The sequence below is a fragment of the Acanthaster planci genome, linkage group LG13, assembly GCF_054643075.1.
Source record: "Acanthaster planci isolate LZ-2023a linkage group LG13, COTS_SCS, whole genome shotgun sequence".
NCBI classification, from domain to species: Eukaryota; Metazoa; Echinodermata; class Asteroidea; order Valvatida; family Acanthasteridae; genus Acanthaster; species Acanthaster planci.
Window position 1 is genome coordinate 7,544,817 of NC_141789.1, and position 22,161 is coordinate 7,566,977.

Genomic DNA, 22,161 nt, shown 5'->3' on the forward strand with positions numbered 1-22,161 from the left:
CGGACCTATGAGGCGTCGGACTTATGAAGCATCGGAATCGTGAGGTGTCGGACTTACAAGCTGATCCCATGGGATGTCATGACATTGCACGTTGTCCATTATGTCTGGTACAGAGTCCATTTATGTGCATCTCGCATAGAGACCAGCTTACCACGTGTCACATTTAACCTGTTTTTCTTTTTTTATTAAATGTACGCTGTTTTACAAGTGAATAAATTTTCCTGTAAAAAACAGTCTCTCGGTGTGTGTTTTATTTCCCTTATTCTCATTGGTAAATAGTTAAAGCCTCATGAATATTAAATTAAGTGTATCTTGATTTCACTGTGTTAGTTTAGTTCAGTAAGTCTGCCATAAGGATAGTTATGCAGAGTGGATGTGTGTGTTGTCCAGGGAATGCATCTTTTGTTCAATGCCATGGTTAGTCAAGTGTGAACATTTTTGCCAATTTTTCTTGGGGTGTAGTCCAGTCAGTCAGGAGTCAGAGCCAGCAGAAGAAGGATTTATATTGCAGAACCTCTAAAAATGTAAAATTTCGTTTTTAACCCTGTTGGCAAAATCTGGAAAAAGAAAAGCTTGTTGAGTTAAATCAAACCCTAAGACGAGCAGATTTCTGAACTGCCTGCAGTTATTTGTCAAGGCCTCTATCCATGGCACGTAATAACTGGTTTTGAAGCGGATTTAACTAAAAAGGGTACTTGGATCCTTTTGCTGTTTCACCTGACCCATGACAATCGTCAAAAGGGGCCTATGGCTACCATTCCTTCATGGCTAAGATGGAGTGACGTACAATTGTGGATTGCTGTTGGTGTAAAGGTTTTCAGTTTTGAATAATTTGAATATTTGATTCCTTGTTTTCAAAAATGCATTCTTAAAGCAAAGGCATTTGGTATTCTCCACACTTGCATGGTCTAGCCTTGTTAATCGCATATGCAAACTTGTCACAGTGCCGATTTCAGTACCCTTAACATCGGTCTAGTTTGTTCACTCATGTGTGTCAATAACATCACAAGCTGTATACCATTGCAAAGAGGGCATTCTGCCCTTTCTACAGATATATTTCTCTTTCCCATATATAAAGTAGTTTTGCTATTAGAGTAATTTTTATCTCGGTATACTGTTTATGTGGACACCCTGTAGTTGTACTGGAGTTAAGAGACCTTGGAACTTGTCGAAAACTGTGCTGAGAAAAAAGTCTTTCTTCAAGGGGAATCAATTTAATTCAAGTTTTTAAAGGAAACAAAAATGTAGAGTATTTTTTTCCATTTATTTTATGATTGTGTACGGTATATTTCTTCAACATGTATTTGTCCGAGGGAGTCATCAAAAGTGACCATGTGACACCACGCGCCACTTATGCACACTCACGAGGTCACAAAGTCACAAGTCTCATAACCTTCTGGATTCGGTTGATTTTCTCCTTCTTATATACTCTATATAAGGAATCATACACAGATGTTGAATGTTTTTTAGCATGAGATTGAACACCATTAATTATTATGAAATGAGGAAACTGCAACAATGTTTTCACCTTTGTGATTTTGTGGTACATTTGGGGTGCCCAATGCACCCTGACTATGGACATACCATGCATGCCAGAAAGCAGTAATTGGCCGGATGTTATAGCAGGGGCATTTCAAACTCCTTGTGTCCGTCTTCCATGATTGAATGTACCATTATGCCAGAACAATGTCAAAAGGCAGTCATAAAACATAACCTATCAGGGCTTATATACATTAATGTGAGTTAAACAAAATAAACAAATTGTGGATGAATGAATATTATACATATACTTACTTTCATTTATCCTACTAAGTTTTGGGCTGATGGTATGCTCTGGGGTCATAATCACTGGAAATAGTGGTCCCACATCTTGAACAAAGTCCTTCAAAAGAATAAGTGGCAACCGATATTTATAGGTACACATCTGCAATTTTATAGTCTTCCTATTAAAAAGTAGACTGTTCCACATCCCTTTCTAGTTAACTGCATTTAAAAGTGTGCTATACAATGCTTTTCTGGGCAATTGAATGTATTCTGCCTGTGATGTGCGAGTCTGGGAAGACACTTTTTAGCTTTTCTGTTCAAATTATCAACCCAAAATTTCATCATTAAAACACCTGTGCAAAAGGGTTGCAAATGGGCCTACTGCCAGCTAACATAACTTATACAACAATGAACACACCAGTTTTAGAAAAAAAAATCTTAAGAAAGCTAAACATGTGAACTATAGAGACCTTTTGTTGCAGAAAATAATTTCAATATTAAAATTTCTGCCCAGGACAACATTGGGGCAAAAATTCACTAATGTTCAGGCTGGATAAGGTAGGACAAAAGATACCAGAGCCCAGTTGGAGACTGCAATGATCTTGCCTCGAAGGTTGTTACTTTGTGTAGCCTATCACAGAGTGCATCAGCTACATATAGGATCCTTTCATAGAAAGAACAGCTCCATGATCAAGTCTGTCATACGCAGTGCAGCCTGATTCATCATGAACAACTTGCCTAAAAGAGAACAGCGTCAACGCCATGCCTAACAGACTGGCTTGGGAAACCTTCCAAAATCAAACGGCTTCCAAGTTAAACTAACGTAATGACTTATCTACCAGCTCAGTGGCATCTCTGACAATCAGCTTATAAATTCCCCTCAACTCATGCACTAGACAAGAGCTGGAAATTCCTGGTCCATTCATCAACTTTGCTTGGACTCTTTCCTAGACGAAATCCTTCCAAAAGGCCAATCATTCCGTAAGCCTCCAACTGTGAATGTGTATGCAAACTTAATCCCCTATTTGTTCGTGCACACACATACACATCCACACACACAAACATGTTTTTTGGGGCAATCGTGGACGTTCCTATTGTCCTCTTTTGTTCATACTTTAATTTCTTTGGAAGGCCTCTAATATGTTTTGTACATGTTTGGCAATCATGGACATATCGGGAATCGTGGACGGTCATTAATTCTTCTGTTTAACGTCCACGATTGTTTGGGAACATCAGTGCACCCACACGCTCACATAACATCTAAGAATATAGAGAGATCATATTGAACTTGGTAATTGTACACTGCCTGCAGTGTGGCAAATATTGTTCAATGGCAGGGCCTTGAAGAGTGGTAAAGTATGAAACTGTGAGAATTATCGCACAAATATTGCAAAATGACTCAATCTTCAAGAGACAGTACTTGTGGTGTGTAGCTGCATTTGAAGTCTGCGGATAAATCTTGCCATATTTCAAAAGTCTGGATTAAAGCAAAAAACAGTATTCAGTGTTGTGTAGATGCCTTCAGACTCCCTTTGTTTCGTCTGTGCATGGTCTCGATTACAGCACTGACAATACTGTCTATAACTGGTTAAACTGTAGTGAAAAAATTCATGCACATACCACTGTACATCATGTAGCAATTTGTGATTGACCAAAAAAAATGTTATGCACGATGTCCAAAAGATTTTAATCGGCGTGCCACGAGCCACTGCGAGCTGCTGCTGTGCCCCACAGCGTATTTTCCAGGTCATCTGTCTCCACTCTACATATGGCGCAGTGCAGTGCCCAGACCAGTCCCCAGCTCATTATTGTCAGGAAATGGAAAAATGTATAATTGTGTGGGTTCAAAATCTTATGTTTCTTATTCTGCTCCCCTCGTTCCAGGGATACTTTCCAACCTTATACAACCCAAAATGGAACTATCTGTAGTATGCAATTGTGGAGGTCATGATGTTTACCTCACTTCCTAACCCAGTCCATTGTTTTAGGGGAACTTTCCCACAGTCCTGACCAAGTATTTTTAGAAACAGAATGCCGGTTTTCATTCTTTGGGAGATTCATCAAATTGGAGGTTGCAGGTTGTTGGACCCTGGGAGAAAATCTGCTGATTAGCAGAGTTAAACAATGAACCTTCAAAGATTTGACCAATGGGGAAGCTTATATGTAAACCAAACTTTGAGGAAGGGTTGGTCAAACTTGCAAGTGACAAATCATAGTCTTGATGGAAATGTCCATCAAGAGACTATAACAGGCATTTAAGGGCCTATTTCGGGGTCAAAATTCAGTCTGCACCACCACCCAGCAGACCACTGGTCAACAGCCCGACACTCGAGTCTACACAGTAGCCATATGGGGTGAGTTGCTGTCCTTAGTAATCTACCTGTGTGTAACTTCATTTTTAAATTTATTTTGATTACTTAGTATAATAGACTGTGTTACTTCTGAAGTTGATGGACTTGTATTGTTAGCTTGTTTTTATGATCAATCACAATCATGGCATTCACATGAAGTTATTTTACAGTGTACTCTTCTCTCCATTTGTTCTGATTATCCCCTTGTTTGGCACACTTGATTCAACAATGTCCCAGTTTGTAATTAAGGATGATTGTACACCTTGTAAGGATAAATTTCTGTTCTATTATATAGCTCAAGTGGCATCTGTGTAGGAGAGAAGCCAAGTTAGCATATCCAGGTTAGCTCCAGAATTATATTGTATATTTACATTCCAAGCAGTTTCACACTCTGACTTTTGCAACTGTTTTTACATGATTTTGTATGCCAGATTGGAAAGTTAGTATATGCTCACCAACACAGATTAAGAGGTTTTACTTTTGTTCTAAGTCATTTTGATGTGTTGTGTGACAACTACCCAAAGAAAGTGTTGTGTAATTGGTCGCATTCCTTAAGTGGTCCAAAAGGTTTAACAGCTGTGTTTTGGTTATAACAATAACTCAAGGCTACACACTCCAACCACTGTGTATGACCCATGACTTTTTACTACCAGTGTGTTATTTGCACCATGCAGGTTGTGTGTAGTAAGTGTATTATCTACTGTACATGTAAGTAATTGTATTATTTTCCTAATATTACAGGGGTCCGTCGGCCTGTCGACCCATAGACCATCCAATCAGTCTGTTAACCCTATTTTATTGAGGAGAGCTTCAATAAATATTTTGTCAGTTGTAGAGTAAACAACACAGACAGTGTCGTCGTTCGTTAATCGCAGTCGTATCAGTGAGAACCTTGAGCTTGCGGCGCAGAAACCTATCCGGTAGCCCAGCCGGATAATACATTAACAATCCTTGTTGTGGGTTTACTATTGTTATGTTAATGAGTAGCATGAATAAGGAAATCCCTCTCTAACGCAAGGCTTGCCGCGGTGCGCCAATGTCCATTGTCAATTTTGGCCACAGAGCAAGTCCTGTAGAAGCAAGTCCCAAGTTCTAAGCAAGGGATGGTGGGAGGGAACCCAGAAAAGTGTCTGAGTTTTTGAAATGTAAGCTGATAGAAAGTTAAGCCTGAATTTTACAGTCTGAGTACAGTCATTATCCTACGTCTAGATCCGAAAACTATTCAGTCTGCCTTCAGCTCAAATAGATCTCAAAGTCCAGTGAAATGTGTTAAGTACCATGTGAGCCGGAGACACATGTACATTGTACTACAAAACTATTTCCTAAAGGTAAATTTTTAATTTTGGCAGAGGATCGACAACATTAATGACGACACTCTATTTCAAATAAATTCTCTGAAGAGCTTTCATTAAAACAAAGACTGACAGCCAACTGACTGAATAAAATGTATATTTCTGCGAGGTAATGGGGCCAATTGCCTTTTTAAGGAGCTGCGTCTGTTAATTGACAAGGCCTGTCTCAGCATTTCTTTTTATTTATAAACCTAGACTACGTGTGGTTTTTATTTTTCCCCGTCCCACCGCGTAATGATGCCAAGCATCCAACCCACTGAAATATTACTTCCCCAAGCAGCATTAATGTAAATCTGGATCACGTGTGGTTTTAATTCTTCCCTGCCCCATCACGTTCTCATTATTTTCATTCCACACCTTCAATCCACCAAAAATATTAATCCTCCCCATCTCAGTATTTCTTTATCCAAACCTGGATCACATGTGGTTTTAATCTTTTCCCTGCCCCACCACATATTCATTATTTTTATTCTGTGCATTCAACCTGCCAAAAATATTCCTCATTTCCATCTCAGCATTTCTTTAACCAAACTTGGATCACGTATGGTTATAATTTCTTCCCTGCTCCAATGGGAAAATATTCCGAGGCCACAGTCCAGTTAAATATTACTGAATCCAGCATCCATTATTTTAAATCTAGGAGAAAAATATTTTTGAGCGAAGTAAAAATATTTTGAGTCCTGAGAAAAAATTGGTAGTCTGGTGAAACATTCTTTAAAGTCCAGGGAAAATATCCATGACAAGGAAAACTACAGGGGAGGAGAAAATATACATGTACATGTATTGAGCTCTGTAAAATATTTTTGAGTGCTGGGATTACATATTCTGAGTCTTGAGAAAAAAGTTCTGAGTCTTGTGGACAAATTGATAGTCTGGTGAAACATTTGTTCTGATGCAGGGAAAAATATCGTGGGTCAGGAAGAAATATTGCAAGGCCAGAGAAAATTTTTGTAGATATTCCTAGGTCCGGCATATAATATTTTGAGTCTTTGGAAAACCTTCCGAGTCTGAGAAAAACAAAAACTTTTCAAAGTTTCTAAGTGTGAGAAAACATTCTAAGGCTAGCCAGAAAATTGAGCCCAGGAAAAAATATTTCCAAGGCGGAGGAATAAATTTCAGCATGGCCAAAACTGATACCCAATGAATATATTCGGGCCCTCTGGTAATTTAACTGGTTTTGTCTCCTCTCTACCTTTCTGTCAAAAGCGCCAACTACAGTAAGGGGAATGTAATCAATGATGTCATTGTAATTGCAGAATTTCATTTCCAGCCAATGGCTGACACTACCCTTAGTTGATAATTTGGGTATCAGGCTTCAACTTTTACAACCAATAATAAATAAGAATATGGTAATATTGCGATTGATTTCTTTTTCTCTCTATTTTATGTCTCAGCGATTAGAGCATTGACAGCTGAGCATGAAGGAAGATGGAAATGAGGAATATTTTTGGCAGATTGAATGCACAGAATAAAAATAATGAATATGTGGTGGGGCAGGGAAAAGATTAAAACCACATGTGATCCAGGTTTGGATAAAGAAATACTGAGATGGGGAGGATTAATATTTTTGGTGGATTGAAGGTGTGGAATGAAAATAATGAGAACGTGATGGGGCAGGGAAGAATTAAAACCACACGTGATCCAGATTTACATTAATGCTGCTTGGGGAAGTAATATTTCAGTGGGTTGGATGCTTGGCATCATTACGCGGTGGGACGGGGAAAAATAAAAACCACACGTAGTCTAGGTTTATAAATAAAAAGAAATGCTGAGACAGGCCTTGTCAATTAACAGATGCAGCTCCTTAAAAAGGCAATTGGCCCCATTACCTCGCAGAAATATACATTTTATTCAGTCAGTTGGCTGTCAGTCTTTGTTTTAATGAAAGCTCTTCAGAGAATTTATTTGAAATAGAGTGTCGTCATTAATGTTGTCGATCCTCTGCCAAAATTAAAAATTTACCTTTAGGAAATAGTTTTGTAGTACAATGTACATGTGTCTCCGGCTCACATGGTACTTAACACATTTCACTGGACTTTGAGATCTATTTGAGCTGAAGGCAGACTGAATAGTTTTCGGATCTGGATGTAGGATAATGACTGTACTCAGACTGTAAAATTCAGGCTTAACTTTCTATCAGCTTACATTTCAAAAACTCAGACACTTTTCTGGGTTCCCTCCCACCATCCCTTGCTTAGAACTTGGGACTTGCTTCTACAGGACTTGCTCTGTGGCCAAAATTGACAATGGACATTGGCGCACCGCGGCAAGCCTTGCGTTAGAGAGGGATTTCCTTATTCATGCTACTCATTAACATAACAATAGTAAACCCACAACAAGGATTGTTAATGTCGTATTATCTGGCTGGGCTGCCGGATAGGTTTCTGCGCCGCAAGCTCAAGGTTCTCACTGATACGACTACGATTAACGAACGACGACACTGTCTCTGTTGTTTACTCTACAACTGACAAAATATTTATTGAAGCTCTCCTCAATAAAATAGGGTTAACAGACTGATTGGATGGTCTATGGGTCGACAGGCCGACGGACGGATGGACCCCCGTAATACTAGGAAAATAATACAATTACTTACATGTACAGTAGATAATACACTTACTACACACAACCTGCATGGTGCAAATACTGCCCAATAATTGCCTGAAATAACTCTGAAATATAAAGCTAAATGCTTACCACTTTTCCCCTTCCCCACTGAGGTTACGATTACATCTGTGAGATGACTACATTCTTCATGTATGGTGTGACAGGATATTTTTTTCTTACATTTTAGTGAGCTTTAATTCCTCTGCATGGTCCCCCATATTTTCTATTAAGTAATGCAACAGATGGGGAGACTCTTCCAAGTAAACCTCACGAATAGGCAATTAGAAAGTTGGATATGCTGAAATGAACATGGAGATCCTTGGGGTTCAGCTCAACCAAGTGGGAGCACTGATCTCTTCATGTAACTCTGCATCCAGCTGTCAGAAGGACCTTCTAGGGTCTAATGTGTTGTGGGAGCTGATGCTCATAGTGGTGAACATCAGCTCATCGCTAATGTTCACCACTATGACTGGAACCAGTCCTCGTTTGGCTGTTGCGTATGTGTCAGCAACTGCTATTCCCCTTGGTAGGTTAGACTCCCCGTGGATGGCCTGGACTGCCACCACTTGTGTATCTACCTGTCTAGTGATGCAGGTGACAATCCGTGCAGTGTGAGCAGGTATGCACAGTGGTTCCCGGCCTCCAACCTTAGCGAATGATGCCTTGGCCTTATGTTGCTCCTCGAGGTCATATGTAAACAATGCACCAGCCCACTGCATTTCTCCCATCTCTTCAACTTTCTTCCTGTAGTGCCTCCCATGCTGCTCCTTCATGGCTGTGTCTAGCTCCCACAACACATTAGACCCTAGAAGGTTCTTCTGACAGCTGGATGCAGAGTTACATGAAGAGATCAGTGCTCCCACTTGGTTGAGCTGAACCCCAAGGATCTCCATGTTCATTTCAGCATATCCAACATAGGGAATGTCAAGGCCATTGGCCCCATAGACTGGCAACCATCTCCACACATCCTTTCGTATGGGCACACAAGCTTTCAGATGTTGGAAGAGGGTGTCCAGCAGAACAGTCACTTCACTTCCAGTATCCAAGATGAAGGGAATCTCCTTGCCATATACTAATATAGGGACTTCTGGACTGCTGGTGACTGCTCTGTCAAACACCTCCTGTCTCATTATACTTGTTGAGCCATCATTACCCTCCACCATTTGGCTCCTTACGATAGAGGGCTGGCATTTGGGGACTTCTTACTGATCTTTGGAGATGGATCCTGGGTGGCGGGCATGAAGGTTGTTGCACTGGTGGCTGGTGTAAAGGGAGCTGCTTCCACCCAGTCACTATGGGGTGTCGATGTCTGGCCACTGCTGGTTGGTCGATGGCCCTGTCCAGTTGGTCTTGGGTTGCATCCTCTTCCACTGGGGCAAACTCGTTTCACATGGCCCAACCCGCCGCATGAATAGCATGTCAGGCCACTGAATTTCTGCATGGCTCCCATGGATGGAACTGGCTGAGGGCCTTGTAGCACATGAGCCAACTGCTGGCAGAGCTTATCCACAGCTGCCTGGGTTGCTTGAAGCTGTTCTGCCTGTTGGTCCAGACGCTGGTGAAGTTGTCGATAGTCCGAACTTACACGAGCAGACACAGCCCCTGACACGGGCAGAGATGAGGTGTGGCAAAGTTCACGTCCTGGTGTTCCTGGACATACCCCCATACATCTCGTTGCAGTGAGTGATCAGCCAGGCCAGTAGTGAACCTCTCACACAAGATGGTGTCTTTGTTCTGCATCTGGGGACAGTCCTTGGGTGATGCCAGCTCTACCCGGCAGGGAGTTTCATGAGCTGCAGCGAATAATCTTGCAAAGATTCTCCCTGGCGCTGTTGTCTCCTGTAGAAGTCACTCCATATAGCCGATGGTGTCTCATGGCAAGCGTATGTTGTCAAAATCCAGTTAATGACATCCTCTGCCCTCGTTTGCATTTCTGGGAGGCAAAGCCTGACTTCATCTTGGGCATGTCCAGTTAGGTGGTCAAGAACAAGCTGAACACCCTTAGCACCAGTGAGGTCCTTTGTGAGCCTCCGCATGTCCTCTGCCCATTCAACAACCTCAGGGTTTCTCTCTGAACTGGGCCGTCCCGAAAGCTTGGTAGCCCTGTCCCTTGGCACCACAACAATCTTGGTAGCTTTCCCATTGCTCTCCACTTCCTCCAACTTTGATGTGAGGGCCTTGAGCTGTGATTGCAGCTCCTCCATTCTGCAACTGCTACTGCACCAACCTTTTTTTCTGAGAAAAAACCACCTGATCCTGTCTACGACGCTTTTGTGATGGCAAAATGTTCTTTTCTAGTGGCTACAATAAGTTTTTATTTACTCAGAATTTATAATTAGAAAAAAGGTTGGTACAGTAGCTACACGGAAACAAAGAAAAAAAAGAAGAAAAATCTGAAGTAAATTCTAAAATCGAATCAAAATGATGCACGTAATCAGTAGGCAAACTGCTATTACTCTGTAACGAAAACATAATATAGTTTCCCCAAAGTCATAACAGTGTACCTCATTGGGTACAGTTCTGGCAGATGAAAATGCAAAATCCTCAAACTTAATCTCCTTAACTACATGAGCTACATGTAGGCCTCTATCTTTACATCACACAAGATCTATAGTACCTGGCTCAGTTGCCTCTCCCTAAATAAACAATTCACTAGCCACTGCTGCACTGTCCAACACTGCAGTAGAAAAGACTAATACATACTAATGAGCAAGGAACAGGTGACAATAATTAAGCTTCCTGTCTGGTGTTCATAAACACTCTACAGGACATTGGAATGCACAACTGTCCCACCCACGGCATAGAGATGGTGTAGTGACCACATATCAATTATCGCCACAGTATGTCTATGCAGTATAGCTACTCAGCACCACAATATCGATATCATCGCTAAAAGTCTTTTGAGCAATACAATAAAACTAAGAGTTGGCTACATATAATTACACAACATTAAAGTTTCCACCTTAGTAAACAAGACTGGCAAACAACTATTCCTTAGCAAACATTAAGAGTTCTGCACGCATACATAAAGGAAATACAGAATAATTGAAATGGCATGACTTTTCATGATTTAATGCAAAGAAACATAAACTGTATCATTGCTGCTGGCAAAGAAAATCCTCTCTACTTTTTCAAGATCAAGATTTCGAGAAAATAATACTTCCACAGTGTGACATATTAAAATAACTTGACCCTTCACTTACACATAGGAAGTCAAACAGCAGAATAACTCAAACCAAAAATAACAATGTGATCCCAAGTCTTCCAAACACTAGAAACGTACTTTTACTTTGAAAGGACTCCAGTGCAGCTATATACATTGGACAAAACCAAAAGTCAATGCAAAAACTAGAAGTCAACGAATCCTAAGTCCTTTTTCAAGAAACTGGAAATTGTGAATGTAGCTAGAAACTTCCTGAGAAATCTTCACAGCAAAATATCTATTCTCTGGACCTTTTAGTATGCACTTAAAATACAATATGCAGTAAGAAGCTCCACCTAAGATATGGAAAAAAAATGTAAACTCACCTAAGAATCCTCACAGGAACTTTCTGAACATATATACAGTTGTAAGTTTAGGACTTGGTGCACTGGGTGTCACGATAGCCCAAGTAGAGAATACATGTGTGTGTGTCCATGTATTAGGCTATTATCCGAATGATGATGTGGCAAGATGAGCGACATTGACCAGTAGACCACACCACAGGAAATGGTCTGTGGTTTACCTAATTGCCTATTCGTGAGGTTTACTTGGAAGAGTCTCCCCATCTGTTGCATTACTTAATAGAAAATATGGGGGACCATGCAGAGGAATTAAAGCTCACTAAAATGTAAGAAAAAAATATCCTGTCACACCATACATGAAGAATGTAGTCATCTCACAGATGTAATCGTAACCTCAGTGGGGAAGGGGAAAAGTGGTAAGCATTTAGCTTTATATTTCAGAGTTATTTCAGGCAATTATTGGGATTAAGTTAGTGAATTTCTGCAGCAAGTTTGCATGTGTTATGCACAGGTTACGTTGGAATGCCATGCGAATTTACATGCGCATGGGTTCTCGAAATATATGTAAAGAACATTACTTTTTGGGATTCTCGTGGATTGGATTGTGGTCTGAGAGTCCTGCTTCTCTTCCACACATTCTTATTTATTTCTGTAGCCCTTTAGGCTGACTCTGATTATTATTTAGATAGCTGTGATAAATAACCTTTCAGAGAACACTACCTTAACCTTGAGAATGTGCATGTTTTTTGTAATGGCGTTATTGTAGTTTAATATACAGCGATGTGGTTTATGTTTTTACTGTTCTTGTTGACCGCATGCATGTTCATGGATGGGAGTCACAAGGAGTAAAGACCAAGAGTGACACGCCATAGACCTGTGCGTGTCCAACTTGACCCAATTCCACCCTGGAAATCCCACTGAGAATTTTCAACCATGGTTCAACAAACTGGGAGGGCAGTCAAAAGCGTACACAGATGCCAGGCGTCAGACCTCCTTAACAAATACAGAAATAATACACAGTAACAGAAAAATGTGTGGCATGTAGACTTTCTGTAAAAACTGATGAGCCAAAAGCCTTCTTGTGAGTGAGCAATTAATTGTGACAACTCCACAATTTTGTTTAACCTCTTGGACAACATTCAAAGGTGCTTTTTCCAACAGAAAGCAAACGCCTTTAATAGTGAAAATTGCTGGCATCAGATGAGTGTCTGATACTGTCGGCACGCCGCGGCTGGCAACAAGTACTCCGAATGTAGTAATCCGTGAAAGCATTGTGCAAATCTGTACCTTTAGTTATGCAGGATTCCCAAATAGGTCAGCAGTGCTGACCCTTGGCACTGTGGGGTGAGCCGCAGCATGCTGATTTTAATCTTTTTGACATCGTGCCTAAGTAATATACTCACAATGTAAGGCAAATTAGAAGGGTCAATAGCTCTCTCATCTTGAAATCGCATTACTCCAAAATCAGATTCCCTCATGTCAATTAATGGGTCTTGCAACGTACAAAATCCACTTGTCCTGTAAAACAGAAGGATCTAAAATTGACTTCAACAGTGAGTTTAAGCTTTGCCTTCAGACAGACTTGCATTTCATTCAGCCCACTGCCAGTATCAATGAAGTTTTGGTCTTTTCAAAGGCCTCTACTTCAAAACTTCATAAACACTTCCTTTTTTAAACCTTGATTTCTGTCAAACTCAGCAGACAGTCAGAATCTAAAGGTATATACTTAATCCAATCAGTAAGATGATGTTATCAAGTTACACAACACATTAAGTTTTCAGCAATTTTGGCAGACCAATATCTCTGCAGATGGGATTTCAAGCTATTCATGGTGACAGACAACTGAGGTGGAAGGCTTGCGGTAGCACCATGCAAGGATACAATCTCTTGTGAGTCTGTATGGTTCTGAAAAGAACAATGAGGAAACTAACGTTTCGGACAGTATGCTCTGTCCGTCGTCAGGAGACTGAAGAATGCTGACAGAGAGTGGGGCTTATAAGCTAACTGGGAGCACTGGAGTGTGACGGATCCTTCTGTGTAGTCAGGTGGAACAAGGATGCAGCTGGTGGATCCACCTGGGTACTGATGCATGTCAGTTGGTCATGGGCTGTGGCGGGGGAAGGTTACCTGGGTATAGGAGACCCATGGGCGGGGGGGGGGGGAAGGGAGGGCTAGGGTATAGAGGACCCATCAGACCGGGAGGTGAGCAGGGGCTGCCAGATGTCGCTGATGGAGAAGCCGATGTCTTGAGGCACTGTGGGATGTTTGGAGATTTCAGGCCACAGCCCATGACCTACTGACATGCATCAGTACCCAGGTGGATCCACCAGCTACATTGTCATTCCACCTGACTACACAGAAGGATCCATCACTCTCCAGTGCTCCCAGTTAGCTTATAAGCCCCACTCTCTGTCAGCATCTCTTTAGTCTCCTGACAACGGACAGAGCATACTGTCCAAAACATTGAGTTTCCTCGCCGTTCTTTTCAGAACCATACAGACTCACAAAAGAGATCGTATCCTTGCATAGTGCTACCGCAAGCCTTCCACCTTAATATCTCTGCAGCTAAAAACCTTCATTGGGTGAGACTTATATGTATATGTACATGCATCTCCTTATGTAGTTGCCCCCAATATTGTTTTCCGTCAAGTTACCTTATTTTGTTTGCCTTACGTCATTTATTATTGCTGCGTCATTTGAAAACTCTGGTAGTTATTGTGAAAAACCTCTGTCATGATGTTTTAAAGCAGTACCCTACTCCAACATGTGTTAACATTCCCTTGATGTGGATTATGTGTGCACTGTCTTGGGCTAAAAACAAATGAAATCAAAGGAAAACCTTGCTATACTTTTGCATCCGGATCTTTGCCAAGTCTGTCCCTTCCTCAGTGGCTTGCAGTATCTGTTTAGCTGAAGCAAATCGCATGTATAGATCTCGAACTTCAACTGTTTTTGAAAGAAAAAGAAAAACCAATAGTGACATTCAAAAACAAAAAGAACTGACTTATGTCTTCATGGCATTATCAAATGTAAATAATCAAATTATTCATAAGTAGCAAATTGGCAATGGATTGCTTCCTGTGTTCATTTTAGGTGTTGTGCAGAAAGGATAGCATTACCGTAGATAATAGCTTCCTGCACTGTGTTTACCCTACCTGTACATGTACAGGTACATACTGTGGTGCACCTGCGAACCTCGATGGTGAAACTCTAGCGCCCCTATGTTTTACTTATTCTCATTGCCTTGCATTCCCAGGGTCTCTTATTTAGCTCAGCTATGCACAGAGAAATGTAGCAAAAATTCTAATTTTGAATTAAGTTATTCATGCTGCATTCTGGTGTGATCGCGTGTTGCTTCACTCTTTTGTCTTTGTGTTATCTCTGCTCAGTTTGGCATGTTGGAAATTCTAGCTGGTGGATTGAGTTGTAGCATTGTGGCCCATCACCCCTATGTCTGAACCATTTGCCAGGTGAGACACCCCCATGTCCCTCGCCACTCTGATCCTGCTAACTAGCCCGGTCCTCTCTGTCTTTAAGCTGAGCCAATGGTGCATAGTGTAGGGATTCAATCATTGCACTCATCACAATGCAGCATTAGCGGCAGTGCAGTTGGACCAAACATGTACCACTAGCCCTGTCCAGCTGTTGCTTGTCACCATGATGGCCCGGAACAGCTTCAACCACAGCCAGATCAGTCTGAATGGTGAGATGTGCAATACACCCTACCGTAACCATTCTGTTTGGAATTTCCAATGGTTCTGCCAAGCTCCAGTTTAGTTACACACAACTGCACCTCGTTAACTTTGCATCTCATGTGTTGCACCCAGTGTTGTAGTGCTCGTACTGGTACTCGAGTACTGTTTTCAGAGTACTTGTGTCTTAGAGGGCAACCTAATGCAGGCCTTTTTATAAGCTGGTCTACAAATTTTAAAGAACAAATTTCAAGGACAGAGAATAGTTTTTTATATCGGTAAATTACTTTTTGGTGGATCCCAGATTTTTACAAATGAAAAACTATTTTTCCGTTTTCGAATCTGAAAGGTAGACTGATCTGAGTACAAAAAAACAAAAAAACAAGAACCACTTTCCCTTACCCAACGATAAATCACGCTGACCCTGGTTCCTCGTTATGTACAGCATCAGGAGCACTTGTAAAGTCCGGCCCCCAAAAGATGGAAATATTGTCTACTGATGAATTAAAGTATTCCCTCCTGATGATCATCATGTGAGCAAATTTGGTCAAAAGGGGTTATGTTGAACCTACAGATAAGTGGCTGCAGACTTAAATGTTAGGCCTGTGATAATGCACATCAGCGGGAATGAAAATGAAATAAAACGTAAGCCTTTTCAAACAAAATTGTTTTGTTTGTGGAATTTACAAGGTGTCTGTGGGCCATTACACAGCAGCTCAAATGTTAATGAAATAAAAAACAGTATTGCTTATAGACCTACATGTAAAATAAGCTACCAAAATTTCTTAATATCATTTGAGTCCAACAACTTGTGAAAACTCACAAAGGCATTCAATGTGTATGAAATAGACCATGGAGGAATGTTTCTCTTCCTCCATGATTAGACAAAACATTGGTATGGTTGCCTAAAAGACATTCTGGAGTAATATCTATGGAGATCATTTTGTTGAAGAAGCGACTTGACAGCGAAACTTAGTGCATACCTTGATCTGCCTTCTCAATTATGAAGTAGAACTCTGATGGCGAAGTTTAGTGCACACTTTGATCCGCTCTCCCAATAAGGGGCAGAATTCTGATTACAAAGCTAAATGCATACTATGATCTGCCCTCCCAATTAAGGGGGCAGAATTCCGACATTGAAGTTTAGTGTGTACTATAATCAGCCCATACAAAGTTAAGTGTGAACTATGATTTGACCTCCCAATAAGGGGGAAAAATTCCGACAACAAATTAAGTGCATACTATGATCCGCTCTCCCAATAAGGGGGCAGAATTCTGACAACGAAGTTACTGTTCTTTGATCCTCCTTTCATGTAACCAATGTATTTGGCAACGTCAGCACCATCTACGTCCACAAGAAAATATAGTCTGACTTTAACTTCGTTATCAATTACCTATGAGATTCATTGAGGATTTGTGAACGATTTAAGTCAGAATGTGAACACAGGTAATTAAGCATCTATTTTTCGTATACTTCAGTTTCATTTTATGATGTATCATAAGAAACTACTTCTATGGCATAGTACTATTTATGCACTTGCAAGGCGGCTTTCATGCGTGCTGAGTAAGTTGTGACCCACACAAATGACTACACAACTCAAAGATTTAACGTAACTCGGGTATTTGAGCACCGATTTTAGCAATCAAAGGGGGAAAATGTGGTTTCATAACTGGTCAAAATGGAATGCTACACTAGTTTTGAGCATAGTATGAAACTGGACTTGAGTTGAGGAAACTACAGGCAAAGCACACTCGCCACCCGGTCAAACCAAGGTCAAGCACTGTCTGCAGGTTCAAGCCAAGCTTGTGTGATGCAGGAGTTATTTTTACAAGTTTATTTGATGGAAAAAAGGGTTGATGGGCAAGCTACAACAAAACCAAAGAAGTAAAAATAATAAGTAAACGTAAAATTACCTAGATAGTACGTGGAAACGAGCAAAAGCTAAAAGGGAAACTATTAAACATAAGATTCAGTCAAGTTGAAGTCAAGTTTCAAGTCCTGAAAATTCTCAAATACAAATTCCTAGTCGAGGGAAATAACAGAGTAATGAACACTATTAATGGAAACAGGGTCCTTAGTCAAGGATAACTTGCTTCCTAATCCACCTGATTAAATATTTGCAGCAGTCCAAGCAGAACAGTAAAATTGCTGGCCACTGTCCTTCTGAACAATGAGTAGTGGGCCAAAATCTTAATACATACTAATGAGCTAGGGAGTAGCCCCCACCAGAGGACTCTGGTAAAACATAAACAATCCCCACAGGTGGTCATCCTGTGCAGGTTGGTGTGTGTGCACTGATCACATAGCAACTACTCAAGCTGTACACAATCCTACTCACACAGCATCAATAAATTAACTTTCACAGGGTTGCGTGATGTGCCCAGGTAGCAAGCTTATATGGGGCCCATATGGGAAAAACCAGGGGGACGTGGTCATCTGGGAAAGGGGGATGACCCATGCTTATCCCATATAGGGCCCATATGGGATTTCTCATATCAAGATCTACATGGGCTGACCTATTTGGGTCAGATCTCATACGGGTCAATCCTGGGAAACCCCATATGAGATTCCACATGGGCCGACCCATATAGGTGTCATATAGGAAAAACATGGGCACACCCACATGGAAAATACCTGGGCCGATACACATGGGTAGTACATGGGAAAAATATGGGCACACCCATATGGGAACTACGTACGTGGGCTGTCCCATATGGGAATCATATGGATTAAACCTGGGCACACTCACATGGGAACTACATGGGCTGATCGACATGGGTATCAAAAGGGAAAAATGCAAGTACGCCCACATGGGAAGTTTGTGGGCAGGCCCATATGGGTATTGTATTGTATTGTATTGGAACAAACCTGGACACAACTCGGGCTGATCCATGGGTATCATCATATGGAAAAAACCTAGGTACACCCACATGGGAACTACTTGGGCTGGCCCATGTGTGTATCAGATGGACAAACCTGAGCACACTTGCTTGGGAATTACTTGGGTCTATCCATATGGGAAAAGGACAGGCACGCCCAAATGGAAGTACCTGGGGCATTCCACATGGTCATATTAGGGGAAAAACATGGGCCCTCCTACATGGGAACTACCGTGGCTGACCCATATGGGTATCAGGTGGGACAAACCTGGGCACACTTGCATGGGAATTATCTGGGCCTACCCACATGGTTATCATATGGGAAAAACATGGGCACACCATATGGGTATCATAATGGGAGAAACCTGGGCACATGCCCCATATATGGGAACTGTGTGGCTAGCCCATATGGGTATCATAAAGGGAAAAACCTGGGCACATATACCCCACGTGGGTATTACCTGGGCATATCCACATGGGTATCATGCGGGAAAAACATTACTCTTACATGAGAACTACCTGGACCGATCCAAATGGGTATCATACGGGGAAAAAAATGGCACTCCTACATAGGAACTACCTGGGCCGATCCACATGGGTATCATATGGGATAAACTTGGGCACTCCTACATAGGAACCACGTGGGCTGACCCGTACGGGTTTCAGATGGGGTAAACCTTGGCACACTTGCATAGGAATTACCTGGTCGTATCCACATGGGTATCATGATGGGAAAAACATGGGCACACCATATGGGTATCATAATGAGAGAAACCTAGGCACATGCCCCATATATGGGAACTGTGTGGCTAGCCCATATGGGTATCATATAAGACAAACCTGAGCAAGGCTAATAGGAACACAGAAAGTGCTATCATGTTCTCTTGAAGTGACTGAAAAAAGGGCAAGGTGCATTCCTTTCATTACAACACAACACCATCCTTGCTCTCATAGTGTCACATAGTTTCATAATCATAATGCTGGATCATGGCCGGCAACTGGCAAAGCATGTCAGCACAAATACAAAACAATATGCATGTACATGTACATGAAGAACGCATCCACCAATCCTGTGATATGCATGGCTTTTAATCGAAAGGCGGCAATTGTAAATGGCTGCGTTTCTTGAATTTGTTTTATCATCAATCATTCTTGAAAAAACCCTCACAGATTCCAAACTCAACGGGGGAAATTGTTGACGAAAAGTGGGTACATCGAGCATTGACAGGAGCCAAGGTACTGTACATGGGGTGTTTTTCACACACACAGACCTCCGACAAAGCTGGGTTGACCTATGACCTTCATGGCTGTACATTCTGTGCATGATGTGTGCTAGCTTGCTGCACGTTTGAATTTACCGTTAGGCTTCCATGAACATTGTATGCGCTTACGTCAACTAACGTATAAGTTCGTGTAGTGTTTGGGCAAAACTCCGGATTAAAACTTTCATTTTTGCACGTGACAATGGATTGGTTGACAGTGTGACTGAAGAAGAGAGTTTTGTTGACGGGTGTTGTTGTGGATTGTTGAAAAATCAATACAACTAGTGTACAAGAATTTGTTCGCGGTGTTGTGCTACTGCCAGCGTGCATGATGTTAGCCATCCTTGCTGTGTGTAGAAAGCATAGCAAAGTTGCCAGGGATGTCATTGACAAGGAATGTTAGTTTCAGTTAACGCACTTCCATGCTTAAACCCTAACTGTTTTGTATTCAAATGTCATGATTTTCATTTAAAGCATTCTTATTCAATGATCAGGGTTTAAAGTAGGCTAACCAGTGCCAGTATTCCAATTCAGTTCAGATTTGTCAATTTGATGGCTGTAAATACAAAAGGCCAACAGAGTGCAGAGCAAAACTTCCATGAAATCTGTATGAGCTACAACCTTGTCACATTTAGATGGCGCTTGCTAGCCAGGCTAAACTTCACTTGTAATTATACTGCGTGTATATATAGGCCCAGTTTACATTTAGCCTTTTGTCACAAAACTTAATAAGCACAATAAAATATGCATTGGATTATGATACCTTAAGACATTGGAAGTAATTTATTCAGCATGATTCTGCAAAAGAGTTCCATATGTGGACGCCACTTCAAACCCTGTGCACAAACCAGAGTGGTCTGAAAAAAAGTCAAGTGTTTTCTAAGTGGGGCCTAAACAACTTTTTTTTCCCCTCCTAAATTGAATTTGTCTGGATATGTTTCTGCTTTCTGATTGCTAGGTCACTATAGGGAATAATTACCGGCGTCCATATATGGACTCTTCCCTGATGCTGTATACGTACATACCTATGCCTACTTGCATATCATGAAGGATTTATTTAATACGCACAAATTAAAGCCACTTATGAGTTGTGACGTTGTAATGTTTAAGTTGAGTTTACATGATTAAGTTTCTTGTTCTGAAGTTCACATGGGCATGTCTTAGATCTTTCCGCTTTTCCTGTTTTTTTTTTTGCATGACAGGAAGGCTGTGTTTTCAATGTTGATTTTTTTTTGGAGGTGTTAATATAGTGTGTGTTGATTCAGTTATAAACTTGCATACACTTTCTGAGAAACTCGTTACATATATCTGCACATTTGTTGAATAAGAAAATCTGATTGTCAAGAATTCCTTTTTACCAATGCATCGTATATGTATTCTTAAGGTGTTAGTTATATCAGTCATTGCACAAGCACAAGTGGAACACGGAAAATTAAAATGTACTGAGTCTGTGTTCCATGAACATAGTAAAGGATGTAAAGGGGCCTTTTACGTGCTTTACATCAAAAAGAAGACAAAAGATATACAGCGCAGAGAAAAAAGAGCAACACCAATGTACCATAATTCTACAATTTTATCTTGGGAGCATGGGAATTATTTGTGTTTCAACTTATTTCATTAACATTTACAGCAGGGTTTTATACTACAGGTAAAAAAGGAAATTGTTAGAATTGTGTGTGCATTTTATAAACACATGTTACGATCAGCATGAGCAAACACGCCACTTTTGAATTTACAGTCAGCTGTGAGTTTGCTTTTAGTGTAAAAATAGCGTAATGTGTCGAGTTAAAACAGCACATGATGCAGGGTTTGATATGGACCATGCAATATGGTTAAATATCATCATGCTTGTCATGAATCCACCAATAAAAACTGATAATTTAAGTTTGCCTGAAGACAATACTTTTTACTCATGCATTCTCCTTACCTTGAAACTTTAGAGCTCCATTTCAACAAACTATAAATTAAGAGGCTCTTTTCTATAGAAGAGATAAACATAATCACCGTGGTAGATGACAAATACAGGAAAAAAATAATTGATGACTCGCGGTGTCGTGTTGCTTGTAGCGACGTTTCGGCTGCTGGTGCTGCTAACCTTCATCAGGCAACTGAAGTCTAGATGCTGCAGAGTCCGCTATATACCGCTGGACTGCGTCCTCCGCGTGCCACCCGCCGTGTATTGCAGACGCAGTACGGGTGACCTCAGCGGGCGTCGCACGCTCCACTCCATGGGCGTGAGGGGGTGTGTCCTCGGTGTGGCTCCGTTGCGCTCCGGTGCTCTTGTTGGCGGATGGTGGGGAGCCAGAGCCCAGGGATGTCGATGCCACTGTCCCTGTTGATGTTGTGTCCATTCGGGCGGATGTGGATGGCCTCCTTGACGCGTCTTGTGTACCAATGCTGGTCTTTGTCTACGCACTGCACGCTGTCCCCATTGGGGTGGTGACCAGCTCCCCAGGTGTGCTCGGCTACCACTGACGACTCCACACGGGAGAATCTCACGTCACGCTGGTGCTGGAGCAACATTAACCGGGAGCAACGCATCGCCCTGAAGGCTCTACGGCAAGATCGTTCCATCGTGATCCTCCCCGCCGACAAGGGCCGTGCCAGCATTATCCTCGATGCCCACACGTACCGGGACAAGATGGGTGAGCTCATCTCCACGGGCCCTTACCGGAAATTGGCTTAGGACCCCACCGACCGACTCTGCAGGAAGATCACAGCCCAGCTTCTCGGCCTTAACAAGTCCGGAGAT

General features: G+C 41.5%; 1 protein-coding gene across 9 annotated transcripts in view; it reads right to left on the reverse strand.

Annotated features, from left to right (window-relative positions):
- The window catches only part of LOC110982507 (meiotic recombination protein REC8 homolog), a 388,761-nt gene that overhangs the window by 322,955 nt on the left and 43,645 nt on the right, over nucleotides 1-22,161 (reverse strand). For all 9 annotated transcript variants that reach the window (XR_015427552.1, XM_087145215.1, XM_087145210.1 and 6 more), the window contains exons 4-6: nucleotides 14,425-14,521; nucleotides 12,979-13,093; nucleotides 1,795-1,882 (exon numbers count right to left, since the gene is read on the reverse strand). Coding sequence is in view for 8 of the 9 variants with exons in the window: in XM_087145215.1 (XP_087001341.1) it covers nucleotides 1,795-1,882; nucleotides 12,979-13,093; nucleotides 14,425-14,521 (300 nt within the window). In the remaining variant the exon portion in view is untranslated. The remainder of the gene's footprint in view (nucleotides 1-1,794; nucleotides 1,883-12,978; nucleotides 13,094-14,424; nucleotides 14,522-22,161) is intronic.